The sequence below is a fragment of the Cnephaeus nilssonii genome (genome assembly GCF_951640355.1).
Source record: "Cnephaeus nilssonii genome assembly, chromosome: 18".
NCBI classification, from domain to species: Eukaryota; Metazoa; Chordata; class Mammalia; order Chiroptera; family Vespertilionidae; genus Cnephaeus; species Cnephaeus nilssonii.
The window spans coordinates 37,372,817-37,391,107 of record NC_137089.1 but is presented as its reverse complement, the minus strand read 5'-3'; the positions used below and the strand labels follow the sequence as shown (position 1 = coordinate 37,391,107).

The 18,291-nt window shown below is 43.3% G+C and overlaps 1 protein-coding gene across 1 annotated transcript in view; it reads right to left on the bottom strand.

The window, feature by feature from the left end:
• PREX2 (phosphatidylinositol-3,4,5-trisphosphate dependent Rac exchange factor 2) overlaps positions 1-9,752 on the bottom strand; it is a 220,664-nt gene extending 210,912 nt beyond the window's left edge. Inside the window, exon 1 of the mRNA XM_079796248.1 lies at positions 9,349-9,752. Coding sequence (XP_079652374.1) covers positions 9,349-9,465 — 117 coding nt within the window. The 5' untranslated portion in view covers positions 9,466-9,752. The remainder of the gene's footprint in view (positions 1-9,348) is intronic.
• Positions 9,753-18,291: the final 8,539 nt, after the last annotated feature.

The following is an 18,291-nucleotide window of genomic DNA, read 5'->3' as shown; positions in this document are numbered from 1 at the left end:
AAATTAAAGAAACCTTTGAGGTAAATATAATGTCATAAATCAAAGAAATATTGATTTTAATATAGCTAAGGCAATTTTAACATGTTGAGAATAAAAAGTCATCTATTATGAAAAGTAAATATTATACATAAAATTTTCAAAGAATTAATGTAAAAAAATAACTATTTTTAGGTCAAACTATTTGTACTGAAAACAAACATAATTTTATCTGGTATTAAAATGTAATACCAGGTATAGAGAACATTCAACAGAACACTGTTAAAAGACCAGCACTGAGAATAATGTAATCACACCAAAACCTTGTCAGATAAATCAATGTTTCTTTTTTTAAAAGTGTGTACAATGATGGCTGTGTGCATTAAATGTAATAAAGAAATTCTGTACAACTTGTATCAAGGTTTAAAAAGTATTACACCATCATTTCAAGATTTGAACCTAGTCATAATAGATGTACTAAATCAGGAGAGCTTACTTCTGTCTTTTGACTTTTAAATTTATACGTTGCACTTAAGAAAGTCACATTTAAAAGAATAATTATACAAAGATATTATACAGACTCCCAACAAACCTCAGATGTCTGTGTCCAATTCCCTTGAGTGCTGATGAAAGTGTATGTTCTAAATCTTTATTACTGTTTTTAGGGCACCTCGCTCTCAGCCAATACAAACACAAAACAAAAACAGAACACAAAGCAAACAAGAGTTCAACTCCACTGATAAATTAAGGGCACCAGGTAGGAACCTCCAAATTCCTTCCCCCTAAACTGACCCTTGGCCTTACATCCTTCCCTCCTCCCAGAGGAAAGCATCCCTCCTGTAGCTCCAAGACAGTACCGCCCCTCCCTGCATTCCTGATGGCCCCTCTGGCCTCCTCAGGACCTTGCTTTGTCTATTAAACCCTCCCGTGAGCTCCTAGGATTGGAAAAGAAAGGGGTCAGGAGCAGGCTAGGTGGTTTAAGCAAGTTCCAGGCTCAGTCTGTGAGGTAAGAGAGACATAAACTCAGAGTTTGCAAAGGGAGAAAAAGAGAAAACACTTCCTACCGACCAGACCTTTACTCCATGAGCGGATTAGAGCTTCAGGCCAACCCCGTGAGGTATGAGGTATCAACTGTGTCTTCCAAATATGAAACTAGGCATAAAGAGGCTATGTAATTCTTTTTAATCCTCACCTGAGAATGTTTTTATGGATTTTAGAGAGAGAAACATCCATCAGTTGCCTCATGCACAGGCCACAACCGGGAATCGAACCTGCAACCTGGATATGTGCCCTGACTGGAAATCAAACCTGCAACCCTTGGATGCTCAGGATGACACTCCATCCCACTGCGCCACACCAGCTAGGGCTAAGAGGCTATGTAATTTGTCCAAAAATCACACAGTTTGTACATTTCATGCCAGGACTTTAACCCAGGTCGTCGGGTTCCCCAAAACCATGCTCTGCACCATGAACTTCACCCCACTGTCCCAGAGCGATGGCGTTTTCAAAAGGAGGTACAAAGGCCATCCCAGCAGTTCCACTAGCTCTAGATTAGAGAAGCAGCAGAATGTTTAAAGTACACATGAGACAGCTTGCTTAGCCTGAGTTCTGCAATGGCATGTTGCTGTGGGAATGTTCCATGGCGAGATGGGTCGGTGAATTTTGCCAAGTGCCTTGCCTCCCAGTGCCATGGTTTTCCAGAAGAGGCATTTGACTTCCGCCATGATCTGTTGTAGCTGCTTTAGTTCCCTTTTCATTGTCTCCTTCTCCTTGGCTGTACACACCTTCCTCAAACATCCTGGACAAAATCAGCCCCTTGCAACACTAACCCACTTCTTCCCTTACATTGACCACCAAGCACATTGAAGATTTTCTCCATCCTCTTCACCTCCTCAGCTTCCACTCATGTCTCAGCTCATTCTTCATCAGGCTCCTGCTCACACACACTACTGAAGCTAAATCCCCAAAGACGCTCTAATTGGCTAACCTTCCATCTTCACACTACCTACTTCTCTAAAGCTGACACTTGAAAGAAACCTTTCTTTGGGGAACTAGAGCCTTCCTTGTCGTTCAAGAGATCACTCTGTCCTGGTTCTTTGTTTCAACCTCTGAGGAGGGCTCAGTCCAAGCCACCAGGGCACTCTCCTCTTCCTCTAACCTTTAAACACTGGCTCTCTAACATCCTACCCTTCTTTGTATGTTTTCTTCCTCAAATTGTTCCCCTGGTGTCATCTGATCCACTTGACAGCTGCAACATATTTGATCTATAGTTAATTTATAGATCTCTAACTTTTGCCCCAAATTCTTTTCTAAGTTTTATCTTCCTATCTCCAATAATTAGCAGAATTTGCAGCTCAGTTGTGTCCAAAACCAAATTCTCTTTTCTCCGCCTCCTCCCAATGCTGTTCTGTCCCTCACATTCCATTTCTCATTAAGGACGCTACCCATCTTATCTTCAAACTAGAGACCTACGTACCACCCTATGTCCCCCATTCTACTTACCTTCATTTCTCAGTGAACACAAACCCTAAAGGTTCTTCCCAAGAAATGTCTCCTAGTGGTTGGATGTTTTGTGTTTTATGGTTTGGTATCTTCTTCATTGCCTCCACCTTAGACCAGACATTCCACATTTCTTACCTGAGCCACTGCAATGGCAGAAACTCCTAATGGGTAACTAGACTCCAACTTTGTTCCTCAAACCCACTGACAGAATTATCTTGATAAGAAACAAAGCTAATCTCAATAGATTCTATTTTTTCCATTATGTCATCATATTATAATAAGATACAATTGTACAAATGAAACCATAGACTAAAGACACATCCTTCTGTGTAGAGAGTAGGCTCTGGCCACACGATTAATTCTCCAAAATTCAGAATTATGAATGAACCCTACTTAGTTCATGGTACATTTACTGAAAGAGTCACGACCTCTTAAGGGCAACTTCCTGATGCCATCCTCATGTATACACCTCAGGCTAATGACTAGAAAACAAAGAACCCAGGCAAATCTGCCCAGGAGTAGTGCTCAGCCAGGGGGATCAAACAGAAGCTATCGGAGGGTTTATGGTTAAAACAGGGCAGAGTCTGCAGACCCAGAGAGCAAGCTCGCTTAGGCAGGAGAAGCCAGGCTGTTTATGTTTCATGTCATTTCTAGGGTTATTGGCCTCTCCTTCAGCAAATAATAACACTTTCTGAAAGTTATAATTTGACCCAGATTAAGGGGAGCAAGGACAGGTCTTCTCTAGATTAGGGCTGTTGAAGAGGCAGTGCATGCTGAGGGCTGCTGGGATGGCAGGAATAGAAAATAAGGAGAAGGAATTCAAAGGTGACACAGATTCAGGGAACTTCTTCCCACATTCCAAGGTCACACTGAACATGCTACTTTGAGGGGATGGATAATTCTCTTCCTAGTCTGGCACATTCCTCCTCAGCTTTCAGAAGCCAGCTCTATTGTCATCTCTTCCCAATAGCTTTCTTAGACCCCATACTGAGGGAGCACCTTGATGCCTCCCTGCTACTTTGTTTATCATTCTACTAGAGGCCCGGTGCACAAAATTCGTGCATGGGGGTAGGGGGGGGGGGGTCCTCAGCCTGGCCTGCAGGATCGGGCCTAAACCGGCAGTCAGACATCCCTCTCCCAATCTGGGACTGCTGGCTCCTAACCACTGGCCTGCCTGCCTGATCACCCCTAACCACTCGCCAGCCTACCTGATCGCCCCTAACCACTCTGCCTGCCTGCCTGATCACCCCTAATCCCTCTGCCTGCCTGCCTGATTGCCCCTAACTGCTCGCCCCTAACCGCCTCTGTCTCAGCCCCTGCCACTTGTGGCTTCATCCGGAAGGACATCTGGAATGACATCCAGAAGGTAGTTAGGCTGTCTGGTCTAATTAGCATATTACGCTTTTATTATTACAGATTGGTGCACCTGCCACACGATACTGTGATTATCTGTATACTAAGGGTTAGGGCTGCAACATGAATTGGGGGTGAGGAGGGGCACAACTGCAGATCACAACATAAGCCTTAACATAATGTGTTGAATCGATTCATCTTTGCCTGGAAAAGTTAGATCACGACTGAAAGAAGTTGTTTTCAAATTCATGCAAACTGTTTTGTTTGCTTTGCTTTATTTGCCTGTTTGTTTTCTTGAGCACCTGCTATTTACAAAGCACTGTATTTAGGCCAAGAAAAGCATACATAGGAAGTAAATGCACACAGGAAATAAACGCTCAGACCCTATTCTCTTGGGGTTTACCATCTAGTTAAGTGGTTTTTCTCACTGCTTTAGCAAAAACACCAATCAGAAGAAGGTGGAGAACCTGAGTCCACCTAATTCGGCTCCCCCTGACCTTTTGTGAAGCCAAATCACAGAACCCTGGAGCTCTAGGGAGGGTCATGGGAAAGAGCTAAGACACACACCTATTAGGCCAAAGAAGATAATAAATATGCAACTGTTTAGGGTAAACTGTAAAGCACCATACTAACTATGGTTGTATGAAGGGTTCTTACAGTCTTAAAGTCAACTGAGCATGTACAGACTACCATGGGAAGGAGTGCACTGGCAGAAGGAAGCAGAGGGGAGGAAGCAGGGCCTCGGAGACACAGCCGAAAGGTAGAGGAGAATGTCATTATGCACTAAGGATGACCAGCATGTGTGGCTCCGTATGGCACTGCCGCACAGAGGAAATAAGAGTGACTATTAAAGGGCCCTCCTGCGAGCCAGACTCTGGACTGAGCCCAAAGCATACTTCATCTTGTCATCAGAGCAGCCTTGAGACATTTACTGTTTCCCCATTTTACAGATGAGGAAAATAGGCTTTGAAGAGCTTTGGAATGTCTCCCAAGTTACATAATACATTAGAGACAGGACTAATTCTGGAGTATATGAGGTCAAGCCTGGACAGATAACAAATTTCAGTATCTTTGGTTTATGGCAAGACACATAACTTTGCCTTACAGCCTACAGTGTGGAGTGATCCTAGTTTACATCTGTTTCCCACTAGTTATTAATAGCACTGTCTTTCACTCTCAAAAGTGTCCCAGTTTAGACAAAAAAGAAAGTATATGGTCATCTTGCCTCAATGCTCCTTGCTATAGTGAAACATGTCTACACAATTTTCCAGGCTCAGTGCAAAACAAAAATGGGAGGCCTTTTGTTCAAAAGGCAGAAAAAAAGTACTATCAAAGGTGCTGAAAATATAAAGTCTTTTTTCTTACATGTATCTATACTGATCATACTCCATTGTCCCACTGAACTTCACTTGCAAAAGACAAGTTCAAAGATAAAATTAGCAGGAATTCCACCCTAACTAGGTAACTCAGTTGGTTAGAGCATCGTCCCAATACTCTGAAGTTTCAGATTTGATTCCCGGTTAGGACACATATAAGAATCAACCAATGAACGCAGAATACTAGTAAGTAGAACAACAAATCTCTCTTTCTCTCTCTCTTTCTTCCTCTTCCTCTCTCTCTCTCTCTCTCTCTCTCTCTCTCTCTCTCTCTCTCTCTCAAATCAATAAAAATGTTTTTAAAAGATTAGCAAAAATTTCAAGATGGTAATGGCAGAACATTAAACCTACCGAAGGTCCTTCTGAGTGTTAAGCCCTGTGCAACTGCTATGAAGTGAAACCCATGAGGCTGGCCCTGGTCTGTCCTTTTTCTGTCCACTCAGGTGGGTCTGTGAAAGCATCATGACCTGTGTCTGGATGGCAAGCAGGAAACCAGTTGCAACCTACTACTGTCCAGACTTTGGACATTAACTACTAGATCCATCATAGCATTCTTTAGGAGACATGTTTTAGAGCATTTCTAATGAAGCACAAAATTTCATTGCCCAAACAAAACATGAAGATATATTCAAGCAAATTTGGTCCTTCTCCACCATTTTCTTTGTCCCAAAAATAAATAATCCAGAGAATGTAATTGATCCATAGTCTCAAAGGAAAATTTAGAATACAATGAATTGAAATAACAGTGTATTACAAAGTCTGAAATACCTCGATGCCTGATTTAAATCATGTTTCTGTTTTAAATGCAGGCATTAATGTTTAATTTAAAATATTTTGTTACATAAATACACATGTGCCTAAGCTTAAATAATTTCCACTATCTATACAGACCAAAATCAGAAATTTAAGGATGATTAAGAAACTGTTCTTAAAAATGGGTGAGGGGAGGTGGGGAAAGGGTGAGAGAGATTAACCAAAAATCTTATATGCATATATGCATGACCTATGGACAGAGACAATAGAGTGGTAAAGGCCTGGGGCAGAGTGGGAACCAGGTGGAGGGGGGGGGGGGTGTGGTAATGGGGACAGGGGAGTATTTATCAGCAATACTCTCAACAATAAAGATTTTTTTTAAGGGGTAGGAGTTTGGAAGATGGGGCAATTTGCTCATTCATTCATTTATTCATTCAGCACGTACTGATTACTTACAATGTCTCAAGCATAGTACAAGATCCTGGGGAAACACAGGTGAATAAAATGGAGGCCTCAAGAAGCCTGCATTCCAGTAGAATGAAACAAAGGTAAACAAATAAACGCATAAGCTTTCCTTGGTGCTAAGGAAGAAGTGACCACAGGGAAGAGTCGGCACAAAGCAGTGAGCATTCTAACCTGGGGGAATGCAGGGTGGTTCCAGAAAGGTTTTCTGAAGGACTTGAACTGAGCCTTGAGAGCCCAGTAGGAATCCAGCCGGTAGCTAAGGGCCAGGGAGGAGCAAGAGAGGAGCCCCGAGAAAGCAGGACACCCGTGGGAAGAGACGGCCACTCCAAATGACAGCAGCACACTTAGAGGAAAGCCCCCTGTTCAATCAAGAAGTGTGCGCCTGGCAGGCCCTGGGAAGAAGGTGCAGAGGGACTGAGTCTATGTACAGAGAAAAAAGGCGACGTCATGGACTACCTGGGGGCGGGGGTGGGGAAAGGTGCTCTCTCCTGCAAAGGTGAAGAGTTAGAAAAGAGAAGAGAAAGAATTCAGAAGTAAAAAGTCTTGGTAAGAAAAGTCATCCCTCAGGCCATACAATCACTTAATCAAGAGCGATAATACCATTTTGTTGGTTTATTTATGGGCCCGCAAGTAAAAATATGTTCTTGATAAAACTAGAAATATGTTTTCTATCTCTTTGTAATAAAGATGAGTTACCCTTCATCCATGTGAATGGCTTGAAGCAATGACAAAAATCTAAATGACTAAGCGAACAAATATTTAAATTTGACTTAAGAATGCACTATCAAATTTTTGCAACAAATTTACCACAGTGCTTATTTAATATTACAGCTAATTTTTTTTAAATAACTTTTATTGTTTGTCTGCATTTCTGATTATTCCATTAGGATGGACTTCTAGAAGATGAATTACCAGGCCAAAGGGTTTAAATATTTTTAAAGCTCTTGATACATATTAGATCAGGCTAAAATTAAAACTAAATGGACCAAATATAATACATGGAAATTAAATGTTACTATCAATAATACCCAAAAAAGAAAAGCTAATAGTGTATTATAAGTAGATCTTAGGCTTTGAATAGTTTTAAGACTATAAAGAAGTCAGGGGAAACTTTTAAGGATGACTTTCAGGCCAGTAAGCATGTTTGCGTGTGTGTGTAAACATACATGTGCACAAATAATGGACGTAAGAAAAGGAAAAGTCCCTAATTTTTGCATGAGATGACAAGAATGAAATTATAAGGTGATCTACTTGTAAGTAGGAAAATATAATTTATTTTATACCTCCTATCATTTCTATCTCTATATAGCAATAAGTTTGCAGTTTTAATAATCAGGTGTTAAGATTAGAGGAAAAATGATATTTTAAATAAAGATCAACAACTTGGTTTTTAAGGTAGCTTAGGTTAGCTATGTCTCTAAATGAGGACTCTCCACAATATCTTTTCATAAACCTCCAGAAAGGAGTAATAATGAAGGCAATTTAAGAAGTGACTCAGATTGTTATAAGTCCAAGGACTTTGTCACCACCGAAGTTTCATGAAAGCCAGTTTGAGGCTATTAAAACTCAAATCTCCTTTAAAACATGCTTTTCTTTTCTTTCTTTCTTTTTTTTTTTTTTTTTACATTGCTGCATGGAAGTGTAGAATTCTATTTATGACCAATTACCAGTATAGTCTCAAATATACAAACATTTCCAAAGACTGTGGCCCCTGGGGGGCTCAAGCAGATTGATTTTTCACTTGAGACATTACCCAGAAGCCAACCTGGGCATCTTCCATCCCCCGAGACATTCATGGTTCCTTCCTTTCTGCCCTAGTTAAGAAGTGAATTTCCTCGGTCATAATCCTAAGCAGAAAGTTTACATCTTTCAGAAAACTGAGCAGGAAGTTTGGCCTAAGAAACATTTCCCTTTGGACCAGGGTTACCAACGGGGTGGGTGGTGGAGGAAGGTTAGATTTGGGGGAGCCTGCAAAGGCTCTGGCTCCTGAGTCTGAATGATGCTCTCCCGGACATCTGGGTGGAAAGCAGCCAATCCTCAAATTCTTTGTCTTTGCAGCAGTGAGCAGGGGGGAAAAAAATCAACTTTTGAGTGATGTCTCAGAAGTTTCTTTCACTCAATTTTGTCCCTCCCGGTCCTACAATGAATGAACCGTTTACAAAGCCGACTTCCAGTGAGCCAGGCTGAAACTTTGAAACAAAGTTCCTGCCAGTTCTAGGAAAACGTGAAGCTGTTTGACGTGCGTTTTATTATGCGCCTCTCCTGGGCTCCGTGGGACCCCAGAACCTGAGCGGGAACGGATTTAAACCCAGGGTGGGGGGAGGGGGAGGAGATTGTCGGACTAGGAAGGGGTGACCACCACATGTGGCTCTAATATCAAACAGCTGCTGGAGACCATAACCCCGCTGCCCTCCCAGGACCGACCCTCCACCAGAACCCTGTTTCAGAGATTACTCTAATTAAAGGGACTTCCCCGACCCGAAATCTGAATCATGGACTCGGGCTCTAGAAGAATCAAGTACTTTTTTAAACGAAACGTATTTGAATGTAGCAGACTGACTTTCATCAGCGAGCCAAAGTCTTAACACAAAATCCCCAGGGGAGGAAGAAAAAGGGGGGAAAAATTGCACCATGTAATCCGGCAGGCCTGGCGGGGAGGTGGGGGGGGGGGGGGGTGAGGAAAGATGCCGGGATTCCCCGGACAAGCTCCTTCTCCCACTCCAGCTAACTTTGCAAACCTGCACCTCGCCGAGGCCCCGCGAACTCCGTGCGACCGCAGGCAGCAACCTCTCCCCGCGGGGTCCACGCCCCGAGCACACAGCGTCCGCGCGCGGCTTCGGGCGCCCGCGATGCAAGCGCCGGTCCCGGTGCCGGCGCCGGTCCCCGCGCAGACAAAGCCGCGCCCCGCGCCGCGGACACTCACCGACACCAGGAACTCCAGCGTGGCCACGTAGTCCCGCTCGGTCTTCTGCAGCTCGCGGAGCACGCACACGCGCAGGCGGAGCTGCCGCTCCGGGTCCCCGCGGCTCTCCTCGCTCATGGTGGGCGGCGGGGCGCGGGGCTGGCGGCCGGACGGCGGCGGGGGAAGGAAAGTTGCGGCCTCTGCAAAGTCCGTGGAGGGACGGGCGACTTTACCTGCGGGGGAGAGGCTGGGGCGCGGGGGGAGCAGGAGGGGTCGCCCGCTGGGCCCGGGGCGCGGGAGGCGGGGGGCAACCGCAGGGGAAACTCCCGGGGGATGGCGCTCCGGCCCCGGGACCTGCGCGCCCGGCCCCGCCGCTCCGGCCTCACACGGCCCAGGCTAGAGGGGAGGCGGCTCTGGCAGCCACCGCGGGGACTTGGACATTAATCAAATGCTTTGTATCCATGTGACTCCGACCCTTTACCCTTCGCCAAATCTCAGGAAAAAGGAAACACAACCCTGGGGAAGTGTGTTGCGTGCCAGCTAACTAAACACACACACACACACACACACACACACACACACACACACACACTGGCTCACTCACAGTCAGCACTTGAGATGGAACTAATAGGAGACCCCCAAACCTAGGAGGGAGGACAGACTCCAAGACACAGCTCCGGGGGTCGCTCCTGGGACTCCCGCCTATTGTTTAGCTTTCATGTGTTTTGTACAAATCCTGAAAGCAATGAAACAAGTCCCCAAAGTTACATAACTGGATGGGAACAAAAACAACCATGGTATTGACCCTCCTGGGTTTTTGTTGTTGTTGTTGTTGTTTTTTGGGGGGAGGGAAAAAATTGATTTTTTTTTTGCTTTATTCAGGCACAAAACAGGTTTGCTTTTAACCCCCTCCTTCCCCCCCCCCCCCCCAAGAATATTTCACAGGGCTGATCCCCTCCTGGCTGCACTGGGAGAGTCAATTAGCATAATAAATAAAGACACTATGGGAAAGTGACAGCCCCGGCCTATGCTATAAGCTCCACTACAATGAGCATCACCATTGCTCTGTGCTGTTTTGAAGGGAGACCCTTTGCAAGTCTGTAACTTTCTTTCAACATCTAGATGGTATGTAAATCCAACCAGAGGCAAGAATATATGTGCCAGTTTTGCTTCTCAGAGCTGCTATAATTTAAGACACTGACCCTAATTAAAGAGACAGAGTTATTAGTGAATGCTCATCAAAAGATGCAGATAGATTCTTAAAATCAAGAGCATGTCTTGATTTTAATATTTATGTTGATTGCCTTTTCTCACTGGGAAACAGATCCAGGACCTAATGAGCAATGACTAGTTCCACTTAATTTTTATACTAGTATAACTTAGAATCCTCTAACATAGGCAAAAGTGGTGGGGGAAAAAAATACCAGCTTCAAAGAGCCAAAGCACAAGCAAGCAAAACAAACCATATATATTTTTGTCTTGATACTATTCGCGTGTTATTTTTCAGAGGCATTTTTTCCTACTTACAACAACTTTAAACGGTCCATGCTAATGACATTTAAATAAACTGAAGAGTGAATGGTTTTGATGCAAGAATGTGGCATGTTAATCTGTCCCAATGGTTGAAAGCATTAGGCAAAACTCTAAAAAAATAAAGATGCTTTCCAGTTATTGATATTAAAACAATCATCAGTTATGCAGATGATGTCGTCAGAGAGCACAGCTTGTGATGAATCACTGTACCCCTCTGAATGCAACAAGCAGGGGCTGTCCTTTTCTTCTTCTATCAAGGACCCGTGTTTGAATGATGTGTGAGCAGCTGATGGGCAAGATGTGCTTTTCCTCTTTCTCCTGCACGTGTCTCTTTAGAGGTAGCCATGAGCAAAGAAGAAAGAAGTAAATGGCTTCACACCCTGTGGCAGAAGAACAAAGGACAAGGCACATGAAAGCGCAGACTTCACAGCACCTAGTAAACAATAAACAAAAGAAATAGATGGGAGACTTGGGAAACAGGCCTCCAGTAATGAATGGGAAAATCAAACATGAGTGCATTTCCTCCCCCCTAGGTCGGCACCCCCCGCTGACATAAAAAGTAAGTACATAAATCATGCTTTCTATCAGGTGTTCTCCCAGAAAAACTATGTCTCTCTTACTAATTGTTCCCAATTGGAGAACTGTTTATCTAATTTCTTTCTACCAAGAAAGGAAATTGGTCTATGCACAATGCCCTAGAGACTCGGTCTTAACCTCTGAGAGCTTGAACCACCCTTGAGCCTGAACCACCAATGGGGTTTTACCCACCCAGAGCATGTGCCTCAGGTCCACGCACAGGTGCTGAGGACCTCTATGTGTATTGCATAGTGATAGGGTGTGAGACCACAGAGATCTTGATCTCTAGGCAAATGTTTCTCAAGGTGGGTCATAGAGCAATGTATGACAATTCCCTGAGATCTTGTTAAAATGGACATTTCTGGGCCCCATCCCAAATGTATTGAATAAGAATCTCAAAGAGCCCTGACCGGTTTGGCTCAGTGGATAGAGCGTCGGCTTGTGGACTGAAGGGTCCCAGGTTTGATTCTGGTCAAGGGCAGGTACCTTGGTTGCAGGCACATCCCCAGGAGGGGGTGTGCAGGAGGCAGCTGATAGATGTTTCTCTCTCATCGATGTTTCTAACTCTCTATCCCTCTCCCTTTCTCTCTGTAAAAAATCAATAAAATATTTTTTTTTTAAATAGAATCTCAAAGATGTAAGCCCTAAACTAATCTGACAAGGTCTTCAGATTATTCTTAGATACACTAACATCTGACAGCCTCCATTCTAAAGACTTACAATTGAGTGGACTGGAATGGAGTAATTATATTAAAAGGCAAACTGTAATGAGTGCTTTGCAAAAAAAAAAAAAAAGAAAGAAAGAAAATGTGCAAGGAAGCTAGCAGAAAAATACTAACTTAAGTGTGCAGAGTCAGACTCCTCTCAGAAGTGCCCCTGTAAAGGGATTATCAATGGTTTCTGCCCACTCTTCCGCTCCTCAGTGTACCCCTCAGCATCACTCCTAATAATGATCGGCTTCAGGACATTGGCTAGTGCCTTCTGCCAGACAGCTCTCAGTGTCTTCTGTAGCCCTGGCTGGAGTCCTTAATTCCTCATCAAAGACAGAAGAGCATAAGAAAACAGGGCTGGAGTATCTGGAAACCTTCACTTTAATGGTAAATAAGGTCTTTCATAAACTCTGAATGTGCTGTATCCCTCCCCGCTTCCTCTATTGAAACTTCAGGCTCTGTCTGCCAGGAAAAGGAAAGCGACAACAAAAATGATGGACAGGATCCAGTTTTTTTCCCTGAAATACTAATGAGGTTGAAGCATCCCATAAAAAGGAGATGGGAGAAGAGAAGATAGAAGAGGCTGCTGAGTAGTAAACTTGCTCAGCCATTAAATGTATTTCAGACGCATGAACTTGGCGTGGTTAGAACCCATTATGATACGGTTCAGAGAGCCAAAGCACAAGGCAGAGTAGGTTTCCTTTGGTCGGGCTGATAGAAGGACTCCTGGACTAAAAGAAAAACCCAAGGATGTTTCTTTGTAAGACGACAGCTTCCGTGGTCATATATCAGATAGAGATCATTTTAGCCTTCCTGCCATTTCAATACTAGGTAAGGTCATAAATAAAATTTGATGCTGACATTTATTAAGATAACAGCACTGGAAAAAAAATCTCTAGTTAAATAAGGAATTCTAAGAGACAGACTGTTCTTTATTTACAAGTAAAGTTGACTCTGGCATTTTTTCACTACTTTGGACTATGTTAGATGATTCTAAATTATACTAGCATAAAAAGTATTACAGCCCTGGCTACTGTGTTCAGTGGTTAGAGCATCAGTCCCAGCACCGAAGGTCGCACATTCGATTCCTGGTCAAGGGTGAAAGGTCTCAGGTTGGATTCCTGGTCAAGGGGGTATACCTGGGTTTCCAGTTCGATCTCAGGCTCCAGTGAGGGCATGTGCAGGAGGCAATCAATCAATGTGTGTCTCCTCTCTCTCTCTCTCTCTCTCTCTTTCTCTCTCTCTCTCTCTCTCTCTCTCTCTCTCTCTCTCTCTCTCTCTCTCTCATATTCCCCTCTCCCTCCCTTATATCAGACACATTGAGCTATATAATGAATAATTAAGAGTTTTGGACAAGAAGCAATTCTAAAAAGACTTGTTAATTCAGTTATACTTTACTCATAAGAAACATAGGATGTACTGGAACATGTAATTATTTCGATCATACCAATTCGAGGACTTTAGTATTGCCCTAAAGGATAAAATGTAGTTTTCATAGCCATGTTTTAGTTTTAGAAACAATGTATATGACATATAAAACTAAATAAATTTTTGGGTAGGATTATTTTAGCAGGACTCTAAAGTCATTTCCACACTGGCTCATGTGAAGCTAATGTGAAGATAATATGTATGGTCATGTGTTCCCAAGGAGCAGGAGTGCGGGAAAGGAAAAGTGAAGTAGAGAAGAGGGAACACCAGTACAAGAATGAACAACAGAGCTGGCCACCCCTCTGGGAAACTGGATGCTCCAGTCTCTCCTATAGGACCTTCCTCCAGAACTGCCAGCCTGGAGGGAGGAAGAGGGAAGCGTCTCTTCATCGTTTCCTATTCTCTCTTGGCCAAGGATTGCTGCGTGGTCCCGGTACGTCCACATTGCCCACGCATGAGTGCCTAGAGGTTTTCACAGAAAAGATCTGAGTGAGGAAGTGAGAAGGGTGAGGCACTCTGAGGCTGTTCCTGTGTCAGATTGGTCTGAGCATTTGAGGAACTGCTTCCATGATCATTAGGAATAGGAGGTCAAGAGGTGTGTTTTGTTTTTTTCTTGAATACACGGGGTTTCTGATCCTGTCTCAAGTACTTCAAGATGAAGACAATGTCATTGGTGACCAACTTCTCTGGATGCATTCCATGCCACACCTCACTGTGCAAATGCACCCCAGCCACAGTACTTTCCAAATTCTCACAATGCCCATAGTACAGTCCTTTCTCCCGGTCATAGCACTGACTATACTTGGTCATAATGCCAGTTCAACTGATGGAACTCATTATCAGACCACAGTGTCCTGAGGAAAAAGATAGTGTCACCCATGTGTATCCTGAGCCTCTTGGGAATCCAGCATGTAGCTATAGCTAAATGAATATTTGCTGATTGAATATATGAATGAATAAATAGAAGAATAAAATGCACTGGAAATCTATTGGCATCCCAGAGCCTAATCAGTCTATCTCCCAACCAATGCTTTCTGAGTAAGTGACCTTCACTATGGATTGTGAATCTATGTAGGGGACACAAAGAAACTACAAATATTATATTAATACTAGAGGCCCAGCGCACAAAATTCGTGCGGGGGGGGGGGAGAGGGTGTGTCCCTCAGCCCAGCCTGCACCCTCTTCAATCTGGGACCCCTCGAGGGATGTCCCACTGCCCATTTAGGCCTAATCCAGGCAGTCGGACATCCCTCTCACAATCCAGGACTGCTTGCCTGCCTGCCTTCCTGATTGCCCCTAACCGCTTCTGCCTGCCAGCCTGATCACCCCCTAACCACTCCCCTGCCAGCCTGTTTGCCCCTAACTGCCCTCCCCTGCAGGCCTGGTCACCCCTAACTGCCCTCCCCTGTAGGCCTGGTCACCCCTAACTGCCCTTCCCTGCAGGCCTGATCCCCCCCAACTGCTCTCCCCTGCAGGCCTGGGTCCCCCCCGAACGGCCCTTCCCTGCACGCCCGGTCGCCCCCAACTTCCCTCCTCTGCCGGCCTGGTCACCCCTAACTACCCTCCCTTGCAGGCCTGGTCCCTCCCAACTGCCCTCCCCTGCTGGCCTGATTGCCCACCACTGCCCTCCCTTGCAGACCTGGTCCCTCCCAACTGTCCTCCCCTGCTGACCATCTTGTGGTAGCCATCTTGTGTCCACATGGGGGCAGCCATCTTGTGTGTTTTAGTGATGGTCAATTTGCATATTATTCTTTTATTAGATAGGATAGAGGCCTGGTGCATAGGTGGGGGCTGGCTGGTTTGCCCTGAAGGGTGTCCCGGATCAGGGTGGGGGTTCCCTTGGGGCATGGGGCAGCCTGGGTGAGGGGCCTGTGGTGGTTTGCAGGCTGGCCACGTCCCCCAGTGACCCAAGCGGAGGCCCTGGTATCTGGGATTTATTTATCTTCTATAATTGAAACTTTGTAGCCTTGAGCAGAGCCAAGCCTCCTGCTTGCTCTGTGGCCGCAGCCATTTTTGTTGGGATTTATTTATCTTCTATAATTGAAACTTTGTAGCCTTGAGCGGAGCCAAGCCTCCTGCTTGCTCTGTGGCTGCAGCCATTTTTGTTGGGATTTATTTATCTTCTATAATTGAAACTTTGTAGTCTTGAGTGGAGGCCTGGGCCTGCCAGGGTGTGCGGAAAGCTTGGCTTCCTCCATTGCCGGGGAAACCCAAGCCTCCTGCTCTCTCCATGGCTGCAGCCATCTTGGTTGGGCTAATTTGCATACTTTCTCCTGATTGGCTGGTGGGCGTGGCTGGTGGACATAGTGGAGGTGCGGTCAATTTGCATATTCCTCTTTTATTAGATAGGATTGTTGTATTCTCAAAGAAGTATCATTCATCTCACCTGACATGTGTCAATAACATAATCAAATCCATCCACACTCTTCCCAAAGCAATCATTTCAAGCAGTGAAAGAAATACATTATAATAAACTAGGAAAGAAATTATAATTACCAAAGTACAAAAATAAGTTTACTGAAAACGATATATAATGTATTAGGCCACCTATTGTAGTGGAGAATAATTGCCTTTTTACTGGAGTACTTCTGGACTCATATAAATATAAAATAAAACATTATGAAATAGCTTTCTTGTATCTATTTTTAAAAATTATTAGACTTTATCTTTTTTGAACAGTTTTAGATTTATAGAAAAATTGAGTGGAATGCACAGAAAGTTTCTATAAACCACGTTATATTCCACCCACCCCCACCCCCAGTTTCCCCTATTATTATCGTGATCAGTGTGGTACATTTGTTACATTTAATGAGCTAATATGCATGCATTATTACAACAAAAGTACACAGTTTACATTAGGGTCCATTCCTTGTGTTGCACATTCTATGGGTTTTAACAACTGTATGACGTATATCCACCATTGCAGTATCCTACTGATTAATTTCACTGCCCTAAAAATCCACCTGTTTATCTCTCCCTTCCTTCAGGATCCTGGTAATCACTGATATTTTTACTGACTTCATAGTTTTGCCTTTTACAGAATGTCATATAGTTGGAATCATGCAGTATGTAACCTTTTCAGATTGGCTTCTTTCGCTTAGCAATATTCATTTCCGTTTTCTCCACAACTTTGAATGGTTTGATAGCTCATTTCATTTTACCACTGAATAAAACGTCATTGTCTAGATGGACCAGTTTGTTTACTAACTCATCTATTGAAGGACTTCTTGGAGGCTTTCAAGTTTTGGCAATTATGAATCAAGCTGCTATAAACACTTGTGTGCAGGTTTTTGTGTGGACATAGGGTGTCAACCCAAGACAATGAAATTTTATTCAGAGGTAAAATGAAATGAGCTATCAAACCATTAAAAGACATGGAGGAAACTTAAATGCATATTTACTTCATTTGAGTAAATACCAAGGAGTGTGACGGCTGGATCATGAGTATATTTAGCTTTGTAACAAATTGCCAAACACTTTTCCAAAGTGGCTGTATCATTTCTCATTCCCACCAGCAATGAAGGATAGTTCCTGTTGCTCCACATCCTCTCCAGCTTTTGGTGCTGTCAGGGTTTTGGGTTTTGGCCATATAATCGGTATGTAGTGGCATCTCATTGTTTTAATTTGCAATTCCCTTATGACTTATGATGTTGAACATCTTTTCCAGTGCTTACTTGTTATCTGTATATCTTCTCTGGTGAAGTGTCTGTTAAGGTCTTTGGCTCATTCTTTAATTAGGTTGTTTTCTTATTATTTAGTTTCAAGGGTTCTGTATATATTTTGTATAACAGTTCTTTATCAGATGTGTCTTTTGCCAATATCTCCCCCCCATCCCTGGCTCCCCACCCAGGGCTTGTTTTTTTTAATTCTCTTGACATTGTCATTTTGCACAGCAGAAGGTTTTCATTTTCATGAAGTTTAATTTATCAATTTCTCCTTTCATGGATCACATTTTTGGTGTTGTACCTAAAAATGTGTGGATTTATCATGACCAGACCCAAAGTCACCTAGATTTTCTCTCCTATGTTATCTTCTCAGAGGTTTACAGTTTTGCATTTTATACTTAAGTTCATGATCCATGTGTTAATTTTGTGAAAGATCTAAGGTTTGTGTTTAGATTTTTTTTTGTATGTGGATGTAGTTCTTTCAGCATGATTTGTTGAAAAAATTACCCCTTAAATTTAATCTTAATCCAATTGCCTTTGCTTCTTTTTCAATGATTAATTTATTGTATTTGTGTGGGTCTATTTCTGTGCTCTCTATTCTAGTACCTTGATCTATTTGTCTATTCTTTCACCAGTTCCACACTGTATTGGTTACCCTAGATTTATCATAAGTCTTGAAGTCAGGCATTATCAATCCTCTGATTCTGTTCTCCTTTAATATTAAGTTGGCTATTTTGTCTTTCCATTTCAACTTTAGAATAAGTTTTTCAATATGTACAAATTACTTCGCTGGAATTTCAATAGGAATTATGTTGAATCTCTAGGTCAAATTGGGAGCTAGGTACACATACACTAAAATAAGTGTAACACACACTGGGATGTGGCAGAACAGAAAGCCAGTTCTAAAGAGAAAATTATGAAAACTGGAATACACCAGATAGAGGAATCTACATGATAACTTTTTAAAGATAATACTGGACAATAGGTTATGCAGCATATGTAACTTATACTGCATAACCAGCCTTACTTTACCATTATGGATAGCTAATGCC